This window comes from Haliotis rubra, unplaced genomic scaffold (genome assembly GCF_003918875.1).
Source record: "Haliotis rubra isolate DU_JTF1 unplaced genomic scaffold, ASM391887v1 Scf1047, whole genome shotgun sequence".
Taxonomy (NCBI): Eukaryota; Metazoa; Mollusca; class Gastropoda; order Lepetellida; family Haliotidae; genus Haliotis; species Haliotis rubra.
Window position 1 is genome coordinate 271,514 of NW_025764945.1, and position 14,077 is coordinate 285,590.

Here is a 14,077-nt window from a genome sequence, read left to right on the forward strand (position 1 = left end):
GGCTGGAATATTGCTAAAATCAGCGTAAAACCCAACTCACTCACTCACACAAGCTATGACAGAAACATGACTACCACTCAGTTACATTATCAATTTGTGGAGTCTCCGACTAATTTTTTCTGGAATTTTGCCTAAAGTGCTGTAAACTCCCATTCATGCGAACTGGGCCTGGAACGCAGGATACTTGACGCTAATGGCATGTAGCTGAGTCATTCAAACTCACATACTGCTCTTTGAGCAGTGGGGCAACGTTGTATGAGAAGCCCCAACTAGCTTTGCGTTCTTTGGTAGTGCCAAACCTCTGCGGGTTCGAATCTCAGATTGTGTTTCTAGACCTGTCGCCACCACATTCATCCTCGTGAGTTTCGCTACAGTGGTAAACATCAGAGACCAACACCCTTCCTTGTTTCTGTCCCTTAACTGATAAGGAGTGACATAACAACCTTGCTCAACGCCAACATCTCTTAACTGTTATAAGGACTCGCTTTCTACTTCTCTTTTCCCCAGATTGCCGGCTGCTATACTCATCCGACAATTACGGATACACTTAGGTAAGCAACTTTAAACTGAATTTTAGCTTTAAAGAGCACATCGAATTCGTTAGTAATACAGACGCGAATTCTCCAATGCTTAACACCTTCATGATGATGATGGTGATGATGATTGTTAATGATGATGATGATGTGATGATGATTGTTGATAATGATGATGATGATGTGATGATGATGATGTGATGATGATGATGACATGATGATGTGATGATGGTGATGATTGTTGATGATGATGATGACGACGACGACGATGATGGTAATAATAATGATGATGATGATGAGGAGGAGGAGGAGGAGGATGGAGGGAATTATTTATCACCCGGAAGTTGTTGATCCTTTAAGATCTTGCTGTGATGATTGTTAATGATGTTGATGATGATGATGATGATGCCGCCGCCGCCGACGACGACGATGGTGATGATGGTGGTGATGATGATGATGATTGAGGGACTTATTTATCACCCGGAAGTTGTTGATCCTTTAAGATCTTGCTGTGATGATTATTAATGATGTTGATGATAATGATGATGCCGACGCCGACGACGAGGAGGACGACGACGACGACGACGACGATGATGATGGTGGTGGTGGTGGTGGTGGTGATGATGATGATGATGATGATGATGATGATGATGATGATGATGATGATGATGATGAATGATGATGATGATGATGATTGAGGGACTTATTTATCACCCGGAAGTTGTTGATCCTTTAAGATCTTGCTGTGAATGTGCCACGGTAGATTAGGTAATAAGCTGGTTAAATGCAAACAATTGATTTGACGTTGATTCCTCGCACTACACTTTTCATTTTCACTTTTTCAGAAGCTGCAGAGATGGTAATGTATGGTTTAAATATTTGTGTAAAGATTAATCAGGGACATGTAGTCAAACACCTTTCTGGCGAACTTGCATACTCCGTAAGTACTATCTAGCACAACCGAAAAGAGATAACTACCGACGAATATTCAGGGAAACATACAGTCAAATATGTCGAAGGTGAAAACTATGTAAATGGCACCTACTATGTGGAACGATGTTTATATACTGAGTCAAAAAAGAAACTTCACATTCTTTCTTCAGGGCACTATAAAAGAACAACACGATTAGGTTACCCCACCGCCCCCTAAAACCAAATAACTGAAATGGAGCTAATCTGCATTAAGTCACAGTTCTTACACTACCGTGCTTCTCAATATGAAGATTCGTAAGCCCCTACATTTGTCATGATATACTGAGTCAAAAAAAACCCTTCACATGCTTTCTTCACTTCAGGGCACTATAAAAGAACAAGAGATTGTAAGATGGTTAAAGTGTTATTGTTTAATTGCTGAGATCTGTGTGATGTACTCGATTCACTGACAGTGCCATAATCAGTTCCATTAGGCTACACCGCCGTTCCAAATCATGGGTATACAGAATGTCAAGTCACAAGAATAACAATGCGAAAGGTCTCAGTTCAATATCGTGTATGGCCGCCCCGCGCTTTCACCACTGCCAAACACCGTCTCCTCATCGACTGCCTGATGCTTGTGAACACGTGGTTGGGGATTCTGCGCCTTTGCTCTTGCAAGGCAGCGCCAAGTTCCTGCAAATTCTGGGGTTGGTTCCTAAGACCACGAAGCCTTCTCCCAAGTGCATCCCAAACATGCTCTATTGGATTAAGGTCAGGGGACCTCGATGGCCAGTCAATGACGTTGATTCCAGCGTTTTGAAAGAAATTTCGTGTCAACATCGCAGTATGCGGCCGAGCATTATCATGCTGGAACTGTAGACCTGGGCCATGAGCCGCCATGAAAGGAACGAGTTCAGGGGTGAGCACCTGGTCGCGGTAAGCAGCAGGTGTGAGGTTTCCACGGATGACCAAAAGTCGGGAACGGTTGTTCCCACAGAAAGCACCCCACACCATGCAACTTCCGCCCCCGAATCTGTCGACTTCCTGTATCCAACATTGGGCATACTGTTCACGACGTCGTCTCCAGACTCTATGCCTGCCGTCCGCGAATCTGAGGGTAAACCTGGATTCATCGCTAAAGACGACTCGATTCCAGTCTCTCTGGGTCCATCAGAGGTGACGTTGGGCCCACAGCAGACGTTGACGTTGATGAAACGGCGTCAATATTGGCCCACGATATGGACGTCGAGAATGGAGATTGGCAGCCCGCAACCGATTTCGAATGGTCTGTGAGGACAGTCGACCTCTAAACATCTCAGCCCTGGTTCGTGTAGCCGGCAGAAATCTGTCACGTAGGTGACGTAGGACGATTTGACGGTCTTCTGCTCGTGACGTCACACGTGGACGACCCGACCTTGGGCGATCAGAAGTGGTGCCAGTTTGTTGTAGACGACCTCGCAAGTCATACACAGTACGACGGCTGCATCCCATTGTTCTTGAGACGTCAATAACTGATCTTCCCGCTTGCAACATACCAACGGCACGTTCACGCTGCACATTTGACAATCGTGGCATTTCAAGTACCGTTAGAACTGTGGTTTAAAAGTGTTTTTAATTCTTGAGGCCAATGCAAACATGTGCATATGAAGAAAACTTCGATGCGAAGATCACGTGATCGACTGCACGTGCAAAACCTGATTTGGCACTAACGTCATTTGCACGACGAATGGATGGGTTTGAGTGGGTTTTGCTAACGTTTTTCTAGAGTCGAAAGATAGGGATCCCATTTCGGATACATAGATATATCATCAGAACAAAATTATTCATTATTTTTCAAATTACATTTTGTGAAGTTTCTTTTTTGACTCAGTATATATCGAGTTATCTAAGGTTCGGCAAAACTTTAAACTAACACCATAAGTAGGTGCAGCGTTTGGTGGGTTCGAATCCAAATTCCTGTCTTTGTTCTTGGTCAGCATCATGCCCTTTGTTCGTGGGTTTCACCGAGTGAGTGAGTGAGTTAATAGGGTTTACCCCGCTTTTTAACAATATTCCAGCAATATCACTGCGGGGGACACCAGAAATGGGCTTCACACATGGTACTCGTGTGGGGAATCGAACCCGGGCCTTCGGCGGGACGAGAGAACACTTGAACCACAAGACTACACCACCGCTCGGGATTCACCGAAGTGAAACCGATGGAAGACCTCGATCTATCCTCCCACTTCAAGTTGTGTAACTTGGTTTGGTTTGATTTATTTGGTGTTTAACGCCGCACCCAGCAATATTCCAGCTATATGGCGGCGGTCTGTAAATGATCGAGTCTGGACCTGACATTCCCGTGATCAACATCATGAGCATCAATCTACGCGATTGGGATACGACGACAGTGTGTCAACCAAGTCAGCGAGCTTGACCACCCGATCTATTTAGTGGCTTCTTACGACAAGCATGGGCTGCTGAAGATCATTTCTAACCCGGATCTTCACGGGAAGCCTGTGCATTTATCTGCTGTTCGAAGCGGAGTTAAACGATGCTACGTTGTCTGCTAGGTTCCTGTTTCGCGCTACCTTAAAAAGCCTTCTGTTCTTTTTAAGAATCGGTTCTTAACTAGTCCTGATTGAAAACCTTTGGTGATTTCTAGTCCAGTAATACTGACAATTGGGGTAGAACAAATTGCAATAAAAACAAATTTTGCTGAAACCTGTAAGTTTTAACATATCAAAACTATATAAATGTGTCATGAACGATTTTGTTCGAAAAAGTTATTTTTTGGTAATGCCAAATTGTGTACATCCGATACGGAAAAACAGATGGCCGCTGTTACTCGCTGTGATTCCGTATATTGCATCACGTAAACAAGATGGCCGATAAGCGTATCGTCGCAGGCGACTCAACGCAATCACGGCAATTGTTTACATACATTTACAAGTTAACTGACATCATTAATTTCTAATATATACGTTGTATATATTATCGCTCAAGGCAGCGAATCATTGACGTAGTGGATACTGAACGAAATTTCACTTCGAGCTATTGACGCCATTCAACGTTCATGACACACAGTTCACTGAAAAAACACGCAAAACCAAAAAGTGAGACATAATTTGGCATGTTGTTACATTCTAATTGTTAGAAAAGTAAAATAAAAGCTTTATTCTTTATCAAGACACCCCGTATAATCTCCAATATTCGGGTTAGAATGAGTATTACCAGCCTCTGCTGATAGTGAGAGGCGACTCTTGGAAACGTTTCCCAAGAGCGTGGAGTGTTGCTTATACTATGAACCACGGGAATATCTAGTCCATGCACTGTTATTCACAGTTGTATCATATATTCCTTAGTGCGGCGTTAGACAAAAACAAATATGTAGAAATAGAATCAAACACACTTATATCGAGAGTCTTCAAGTTATCAACCGCAAAAATAACGGCTACATAAGGAACTCCCGGGAACCGACCTTTTACTTCGAGACAAGCATAATGTCGACACATCAAGGTTCTCTACAACGGTGTTTGGCTGCAGTCCTTTTTGGCTCTAACTTTATGCAAATTCTATGCTTAAATTTACCCTGGGGGGGGGATCGTTTTAGCTGTTGTATTTTGGTTTAACTTAGGCATTTTCTTTTGTTGTTGTTGTTGTTGCTTGTTGTTGTGGTGTATACCTATGGCACCTTGACGTAATATTTCAGCTTGCAAACAGAAACCACTGGACTTGGCCTTTGTAATCGACTCTTCATTCAGTATATCGCCGGAGGACTTTACACTAGGGATGTGGTTCGTGGAGGACTTTATAGATATTTTCGAAGTGGGCCCCCTGGCCGTGAGGGCCTCCGTAGTGACGTTTGGCGACCGCGTGTACGAAGAGGACGCCTTTGGTTTCAACAGCTACACCGATAAGAGGTCCTTGAAAAAGGCAATATCGATTATCCCCTTTAAGGGTGGGCAAGCCACGGAGACCGGGGCTGGCATCCAGTTCATGAGAGACAGATTTCTCCCTCACGCCCGCGAAGGGGTTAAGACTGTGTGTATTGTGTTGACCGACGGCAAATCCCAGAGACCGGAAGTGACGGAGAAACAAGCCCGGATCACCCGAGAGGCCGGCGTGGAGATGTTTGCTGTTGGCATCGGCCGTAGTGTGTCAGAGGAAGAACTGAGGAACATCGCCGGCGTTGATGACCACGTGTTTACTGTCACTGGTTACAACCTTCTGGGCACCATCAGATCAAGGCTCGCTTTTCAGTCATGTGGAGGTAGGTAAATCCATCCCCATCCTGTCCATTCGTAACTACTCGCCTCTCCGTGACCTACAAGAAGACTCGTACCCCTATCGTACGCCATTATTGCCAAGAACCGTGGCAAACCAATCAAATCGCGCCTAGTAAAACGCATTTCGAAGCATGAAAATGGCGGCACCGTTGAAGTTTGAAACTTCGCTAAACTATGCAAAGCACAATTTAAACATAAACTTTGAGCTAAAAGATCAGAAACTTTATACACTGAAACATATTTACAAAGGGAATGACTGTATTGCTGTTTTGCCCACGGGATATAGGATATTCTTGGAGGCATGTTTGGAAATTCAGAGTTATCTTTCCTTGGCAATAGTACTAGACTTATTTCATCTCCATGCCCGTTTGCGCTTAGACAGGGCCCAGTCGTAAACATCGCCACGAGAGGGGTACGAGACGCCATCCGGCTTGCCGGAATGACACGAGTAGTTACGAATGCATCCTGTCATGCCTTCGTCAACACTCGCCCCTTTCCGTAACCATTCAGCTTGTTTCGGAATAACACGAATGGTGACGAATGCCCGCCATGAAGAAACTGCAGAAAATTATCTGTAGACAAGAAAAAAAATAAATTAAGCTTTCGTAGAAAGAGAAAATATACAAACCTGGTGGATAAACTGGAACGGGCACGACATTGCTATTAGATGGTGATGTAGTTAATATGGATATCATAGCCTTGATTTGAACATACAGCCTGCAGTATTGTTTTCAGAACATGTTATGAGCACGTTTGCAATTTTGTTTCTCAAATCCAGTTTTCAAATGTATCCTTTCTTAAGGATAAGTAAAAACAATGGGGGTTTGTAAGTTAGTGCATTTAGAATACATCGGTGCCGAGAAATTTGATATTACGTTAATTTATTAAAGTATTCTTAAAACAACAACGACTTCATTGTTAACGTACAGCAACTAAAGACTGAATATAGAACAATTTATTAATATTGAGGTGTGTAAAGTTTTGGAAGCAGTCTTATGAGTAAAGGCTATCGGATATGAAGTTAATGCGAAATGATTTCTCACAGAGCTGATCTAACGTCCAATCTTCCAATTATTTCAGAGGAACCTATTTCAAGAGTTGGTAAGTACCATAGGCCCTAAAGAGGAATATTTGAGTTTGTCCTGAATGTTTACTTCAGGAGAGAATGGGAACCCAACTCTGAATGAACTCAGTAAAATTTGTGAGTGAGTGGGTGAGAGAGTTTAGTTTTACGCCGCACTCAGCAATATTCCAGCTATATGGCGGCGATCTGTAAATAATCGAGTCTGGACCAGACAATCCAGTGATCAACAGCATTAGCATCGATCTGTGCAACTAGGACAGTAAAATATGTGCGTATTTGTAACTCAGAGCACATGAATACTTCCACGGTATTTGAAATTATATAATAACTTATAGACTCGGTATTTTGGTACATTGTCTGGAATATGGGTCACAGGTGGCCAAGTCGACCAAGGCGCCGCAATTAGCTGTACAGAGTTGTGTCCCTTAGACATGTGGTAAACCTGCTGGCCGCGGGTTTGAATCCCGGCTCGTCAGTATTACATTTCTGGGTTTGTTAGTGCCATAATTGAAAAAAAGTGGTAAATATATTAATGAGTGAGTTTAGTTTTACCCACATATAGCAATATTCCAGCAATATCATCCTAAAATGGGCTTGATACATTGTACCCATGTGGGAAATCGAACCCAGGTCTTCAACGTGACGAGCATACGTACCATTTGACTACCCCACCGCCCCTGTAAAACATATTATACTTGCATTCCTTAGGTTCCTCCCGCTCGTAGCTGACAGGTCGTAATCATATCACTTGCTCTCTTTACCTCATGTATTCAAGCACTGTTGTGTCGAATGTTGATGTATCGAACTTATGGCTGTCTCGAAATATACGTTTTGAAGTAAAAGTCTCCAAGTAAAGGACTCTTGGTATGATTTCTTCATTCGTCATGTTTTGGTTGTGTCGAACTCGGATAACTCGAAGTATCTACGTAGGACCCTTCAACTTCGATATAACGATGCTTAACTGCACTATTATTGATACGCGTATATTTTCAGTGTGTCGTGACAGCCCCATCGACGTCAGCCTTGTCATCGACGCCTCCTCCAGCATCGGCCCCACCAACTTCACCATCGGGTTAGACTTCCTCGAGAACTTTGTCAGGAGCTTCGAAATCAACCCTCACCGAGCCAGATTTTCCGTCATCACCTACGGCCTAGGCACCTACAACAACACGGCTTTCGACTTCGATGACTACAGAGATGAAGTGAGCCTCGTGAAAGCCATCGCCGGCATACGCTACACCGGTGGCACCCACACCGACACAGGTCTCGGCATTGAGTACATGCGAGACAGGCAGATGCTGCCCAAACAACGCGCCTATGCGGCTCACATCGCCATCGTGATGACCGACGGGCAGTCTCAGGACAAGGAGAAGACTCAGAAAGAAGCGGCTAAGGCTCGAAAAGACGGTATCAACATGTTCGCCATCGGTGTCGGTTTAAGCCTCTCAGGAGAAGAGCTGCTGAACATCGCTGGACGGAAAGAACAGGTGTTCACTGTGACGGACTACAAAGCTCTGGAAACAATCCATAATGAACTGGACATCAGGACGTGTAGAATAGGTATGTCCTTCAATGATTGCTCAAAACATGTACGAGGTAATATAGACTAACGAATATATTTTTAATAGCAATAGTAACAAATAAACCCGTTTAAATTGAAAAGGAGCCCCAGGGAGACCAGAGATTCAGAACCTGGGTAAATCTAGACTTGCTTGATTTAGGGGTTTAGCATTGCATAGAGGGCTAGGCTGTAGGGAAAATAATATGGTTCAGGGACTATGGGACAGACCACATTCAGGTTATTGGTCAGGATCTTTATACAGGAGACCTCGTAACTCGGGGAGATTTATACAGGAGACCTCGTTACACAGGGAGATTTATACAGGAGACCTCGTTACACAGGGAGATTTATACAGGAGACCTCGTAAGTCGGGGAGATTTATACAGGAGACCTCGTAACACAGGGAGATTTATACAGGAGACCTTGTAACTCGGGAAGATTTATACAGGAGACCTCGTTACTGAGGGAGATTTATACAGGAGACCTCGTAACTCGGGAAGATTTATACAGGAGACCTCGTTACACAGGGAGATTTATACAGGAGACCTCGTTACTGAGGGAGATTTATACAGGAGACCTTGTAAGTCGGGAAGATTTATACAGGAGACCTTGTAAGTCGGGGAGATTTATACAGGAGACCTCGTTACTGAGGGAGATGTATACAGGAGACCTCGTTACACAGGGAGATTTATACAGGAGACCTTGTAACTCGGGAAGATTTATACAGGAGACCTCGTAAGTCGGGGATACTTATACAGGAGACCTCGTTACACAGGGAGATTATACAGGAGACCTCGTAACTCGGGGAGATTTATACAGGAGACCTCGTTACTGAGGGAGATTTATACAGAACACCTCGTAAGTCGGGAAGATGTATACAGGAGACCTCGTAACTCGGGGAGATTTATACAGGAGACCTCGTTACCGAGGGAGATTTATACAGAACACCTCGTAAGTCGGGGAGATGTATACAGGAGACCTCGTAACTCTGGGAGATTTATACAAAAGACCTCATTCCTCACTGAGATTTATACAGGAGACCTGGTAACTCAGGGAAATTTATACAGGCTGAGCCTTCAAGTAACGTTTGGTTTAGCCCATTGGTTCTTAAAAGTGCATTCATATCTATATGTTTAATCTTTTACTTGTTTTGGGGTGTTTTTTGAATTTTATTTATATATAAAATTGACATCCTTTATTGCTCATTTCTGCCGGCACTTGATCACGTGTTATTGGTGCCTTTCAGTTCTTCATCAGTTCGGCCAGGTACGCCCATCGGTTGCATAAAACTGGATACAACAAACGGTTTTCGACTACAACCATTCTCTGTAATACCGTTGAAAGGTATAAATGTGCAGCGAAATAAATATTTGCATTACAAGGCTTTTGTTGAATTACTGAAGTCAGCAGCTGCTTTTCTGCCATCTTCGTAAAGAAATCGTACCATAAAATATAATGTGACATAATAATGTGAATCTTCTCTTGGTCTAATGCAATGACGTCACACTAAGTGAATACGTTAGACTCAACACGGCTGTAACCAATGGCATATCACCATGTGTTACCGTTATACTGAGAGAGTATGGTATTACGCACCTTCTAGGAGTAGTCTGGCAATATCACGACTGGGCACAAAGGAAATGGGCATCACACGTTTCACATCCTCTAAATCTCCAGGGAAACCAACAGGAACCCTTGAATCAATTAACTTGGACTATAATACTCACAAACATGCGGACGTTTCAATTTCCACAGAAAACAGAGACAAACTTAAAACAATATAAAATGATTTAAATGGCTGAACCATGTAGAAAATGTAAATTTGTTCCTGTGATTGAAATAGCAATGTTTATATACTATCCCCAAAAAGAAACGCATAGGCCAGAATTCTGTTGCGAAAATGTTCTATTCTCAAACATGTGTAACTCGTCCACAAATAGGTTTTAGTACATGAATGTTTACACCAGTTTAGAAGAAGGTAATGTCTATACAACCAAGTGGATATTGTTAGATAACCGAGACGTTGAGCGCGATGGTGACGGCGTAGCACGGTCCCGACGTCGGGTCTCCTGGCTCTCAGACCAATCTATTTCAACCTGTTCCGTACAGTTTGCCCGGATATCCTCCGAAGTTCAGGCACCCTGGCTGCTGTGTTCTCACCCGTGGCAGTACGATCACGTAAAATGTAGTACCCGGATGTACCGATCTTGGGTTGCAGTGGTGACTCGAGGTCTGCCTGTACGGGGACGGTCATTTGTTATACCTGTTTGGTTGTAACGAGCTGCAAGTCGTGATATCGTGCTCAGACTAACATTCAGACGCCTGGCAACAGAAGATTGGTAATCTCCAGCGTGTATTCTTTCAATAGCGATGTTCCGTGTCGCAGAGTCAAGACGTGGCAAGGTGATTTGACCTTGAAACTCCTTCAAAACGAATGCCAATTTCCAAAAGTAATCTTGATTTTTATTGCCAGACAGTGCATGCTCTTTGCTGCACAGTTTCACCTGGAAGGTGATTTCTGTTGCCTTGTGGCGATGCCTCTTTAATCCTTGTAAGAAATCTCATCAAAATCAACATTTTCATGTAAAATCGATTTTTTACTTGTGCAGTTGTGTAAATCATGTTATCAACACTTTCGTTACATATTTTGACGATTGTTTGAACACAATAGCTAATTAATAGATTTTTAAAAATACATATCGCCTATGCGTTTCTTTTTTGGGATAGTATATGTTACAGGGAATGTGCGATGCCAGCGATTTCACGTAATCCCTAAAAGAGTCCCCAGGGATTTCATGTAAAATGTCAAGGGATTTTATAAACTACTGAAATGTTGGCTCAGGAATTTCATGAACCCACTGCCAGCCTTTAGTGAAACAGAGAACACCAAATTAATAATGCGAGTACAGTGCATATGCTGATACCTTTCATTTGTTGGGACAAGTTAGACTGTTATGACACCGGCTATTAAACTTCAGTTCTGCTTTAAAACTTTACAACGTCTCGATTTACATTGGTTTGGACCGCAGTTGCAGTTACATAGATCAACTCCTAAGATCTGAGGGATGAAACGGCAACTCAGCAGTAAAGTGTAAAGCTACACAATAATAATAATAATAATAATCTACTTCTATAGCGCCGAGTTCCAGCTAGGCTGCTAACAGGCGCGTGTGCAGTTCAGTCTATTTCATTTCAAATAGATGTGTCTTTAAATGTTTTCGAAAAGTTTGTAGACTTGGGGCGGATTTTAGCGACATAGGGAGGTTGTTCCATAGCATGGGAGCTGCACATTCAAAGCAGCGGTCCCCGTATTTGGTCCTGGATGGTCTGGTGATAAGCAGATCTTTATCTTGTGATCTAAGGGTTCTTGTTGGTCTATGGTTGTTTAGAAGAGATGACAAGTAAGATGGAGCAGTGTTGGTCTTCAGGCACTTGTAGATAATGGTAAGCACCTTGAATTTTATGCGTCTGGCAACGGGTAGCCAATGCAGTTCTCTTAACCTGGGGGTGATGTGGTCTCTTCGAGGACAACGAGTTATTATCCTGGCGGCTGTGTTTTGTATAACCTGGAGTCGATGAACCAGGGAAGCTGTTATCCCAAACAAAAGTGAATTGGCATAGTCAAGGCGAGATATGACTGTTGCTTGAGTGAGAGTTTTGGCGGTTTCATCTGAAAGATATCGTCTTAGTTTACCAATCTGATGAAGATGATAGTGAGAAGACTGGCACATTTGGGTGACACATTATTTCCACGCATTCACTGATATCCATCCTAACAAGGAATGTGTGTAATGGAACATCATGAAAATCAGTAATTTCATTAACTCCCTTGAAACTTTAGGGAATAAATGAAATCCATGGGGGTCACAGTGATTTCACGAAATCACGGACCCTTTTAGGCATTGCGTGAAATCCCCCGTTCCTCAAAGCGATCGTAGCGCTACAACAGTCGTAGGTCTATGTTAAAGTATGGGAGTCACGATCGCTTTGACTGACTGACTGAGTTTGGTTTTACGCCGCTTTTAGCAATATTCCAGCAACATCACGGCGGGGGACACCAGATATGGGCTTCACACATTGTGCCCGTGTGGGGATTCGAACCCGGGTCATCGGCATGACGACGATCGCTTTGAGGAACGGGACCCAGGTCTAAGGTTCTTCTGTGCATCACAGTGTGACTCAATATTTGTGATCCTTTGGAGAAACAATAGCGACATGCATGCACACCTGTGTATGTGCGTACAGTGGACTCTGTATGATCCGACACTCACTGGGACCGGGAACAAATGTCGGATTATACAGAGTGTCGGATAATTCAATGCCTCCTTGCTTGAATCCTTTTCAAACAGTACCATACATTGTAATTGGCTTATATCATGAAATTAATGCTTAATAACTATTTTCGTGGTAAATAAAAGGGGAAAAAGCAAATTCTGTATTTACATGTACATGTATATCATTGGCTATATTATCTTCAGTACAATATACATACGTGTACTACTATCACAATCATATTCACACTTTCATGAAAAAGTCCTCCATTGTAGACTGGCGCTTCCTCATTTTCGACTCCAGTGCAACGTTATTTATTGCTGACAGTGACAATTCAAGTTGACACCACTGACTCATATATTATTGATCTAACCAAATAAATTGACCCCTTTTCTCAGCCCATTCTGCCTATGCTTGACAAAACATACCTCGGTCCTCACGGGGTCTCCTCGTTTTGCCACCACCCTATTGGTAAGGGTGGCGAAGCAGTCCACTGTACATGGGAAATCGACTGAGTTGGTTTTACGCCGCTTTTAGCAATATCCCTGCAATATCACGGCGGGGGACATCAGAAATGGGCTTCACATATTGCACCCATGTGGGGAAACGAACCCGGGTCTTCGGAGTGACGAGCGAACGCTTTAACCACTAAGCTACCCGACCGCCCCAGTATACATGGAACTTCGAGATACGTGAAAATTAAGAAAGCTTCACTTTCTTGTGTTATCTGCCCAAACTGATGCTTGACATACGCACTGAATCAATGATCAGTATCTTTAAAATACACAAGCACATGTGCTTTCAAAGGGTAAAACATCTGCCTCAGAATATTTCCAGCATATCACAATGAGGGACACCATTGGTACCGTGTGTCTAAAGCAACCCGGGACTTCCAAATGATAAGCAAATACTTTAACAGCAAGGGAACCAACTTGCCCTGCTTTGCTCTTGGCCAAATTATTAACATGGGAATCGTTTGGTTGAAACACGATTGGGTCTTGATTCTTAAGAGAGAGTGAGTTGGGTTTTACGCGGCTTTTAGCAATATTCCAGCCATATCAAGCTCGAGACAGCAGAAATGAACTTCACACATTGTACCTGTGGGAAATTGAACCCGGGTCTTCGATATGACGAGCGAACACGTTACCCGTTTGGCTAGCCCTCCACCCTTGATCCTTTAGAAGCAAAAGAGACGGAACAAGTTGGATATTATAGAAGTACTGTTTATTCAGTTATTTTACAGTGTTCATTTCTTTTCCAATTCAGCACTGGTACCTATACATACACACAGCCTGAATACCGCACATCACAAATCCGTACTTACATATTGTTCTAATTACAGAGGGAACAAGTGGCCCAGAGATCTAAGGTGCCGCAATTCGCTGGGAAGAGTTGCTTCCCTTAGACGCTCCCGGAACTTGTGATCATGTGATCTGATTCTGCG

At 43.2% G+C, this 14,077-nt stretch overlaps 1 protein-coding gene across 1 annotated transcript; it reads left to right on the top strand.

Annotated features, from left to right (window-relative positions):
• Window positions 1-904: 904 nt before the first annotated feature.
• Window positions 905-8,287, top strand: LOC124275406 (collagen alpha-1(XXI) chain-like; the record flags this gene model as incomplete). Its single annotated transcript, XM_046710978.1, has 3 exons — window positions 905-977; window positions 5,140-5,700; window positions 7,794-8,287. Coding segments are annotated over exons 1-3 (1,128 nt in total), but the record flags the coding sequence as incomplete, so codon positions are not given.
• Between the last annotated feature and the right edge of the window lie 5,790 nt (window positions 8,288-14,077).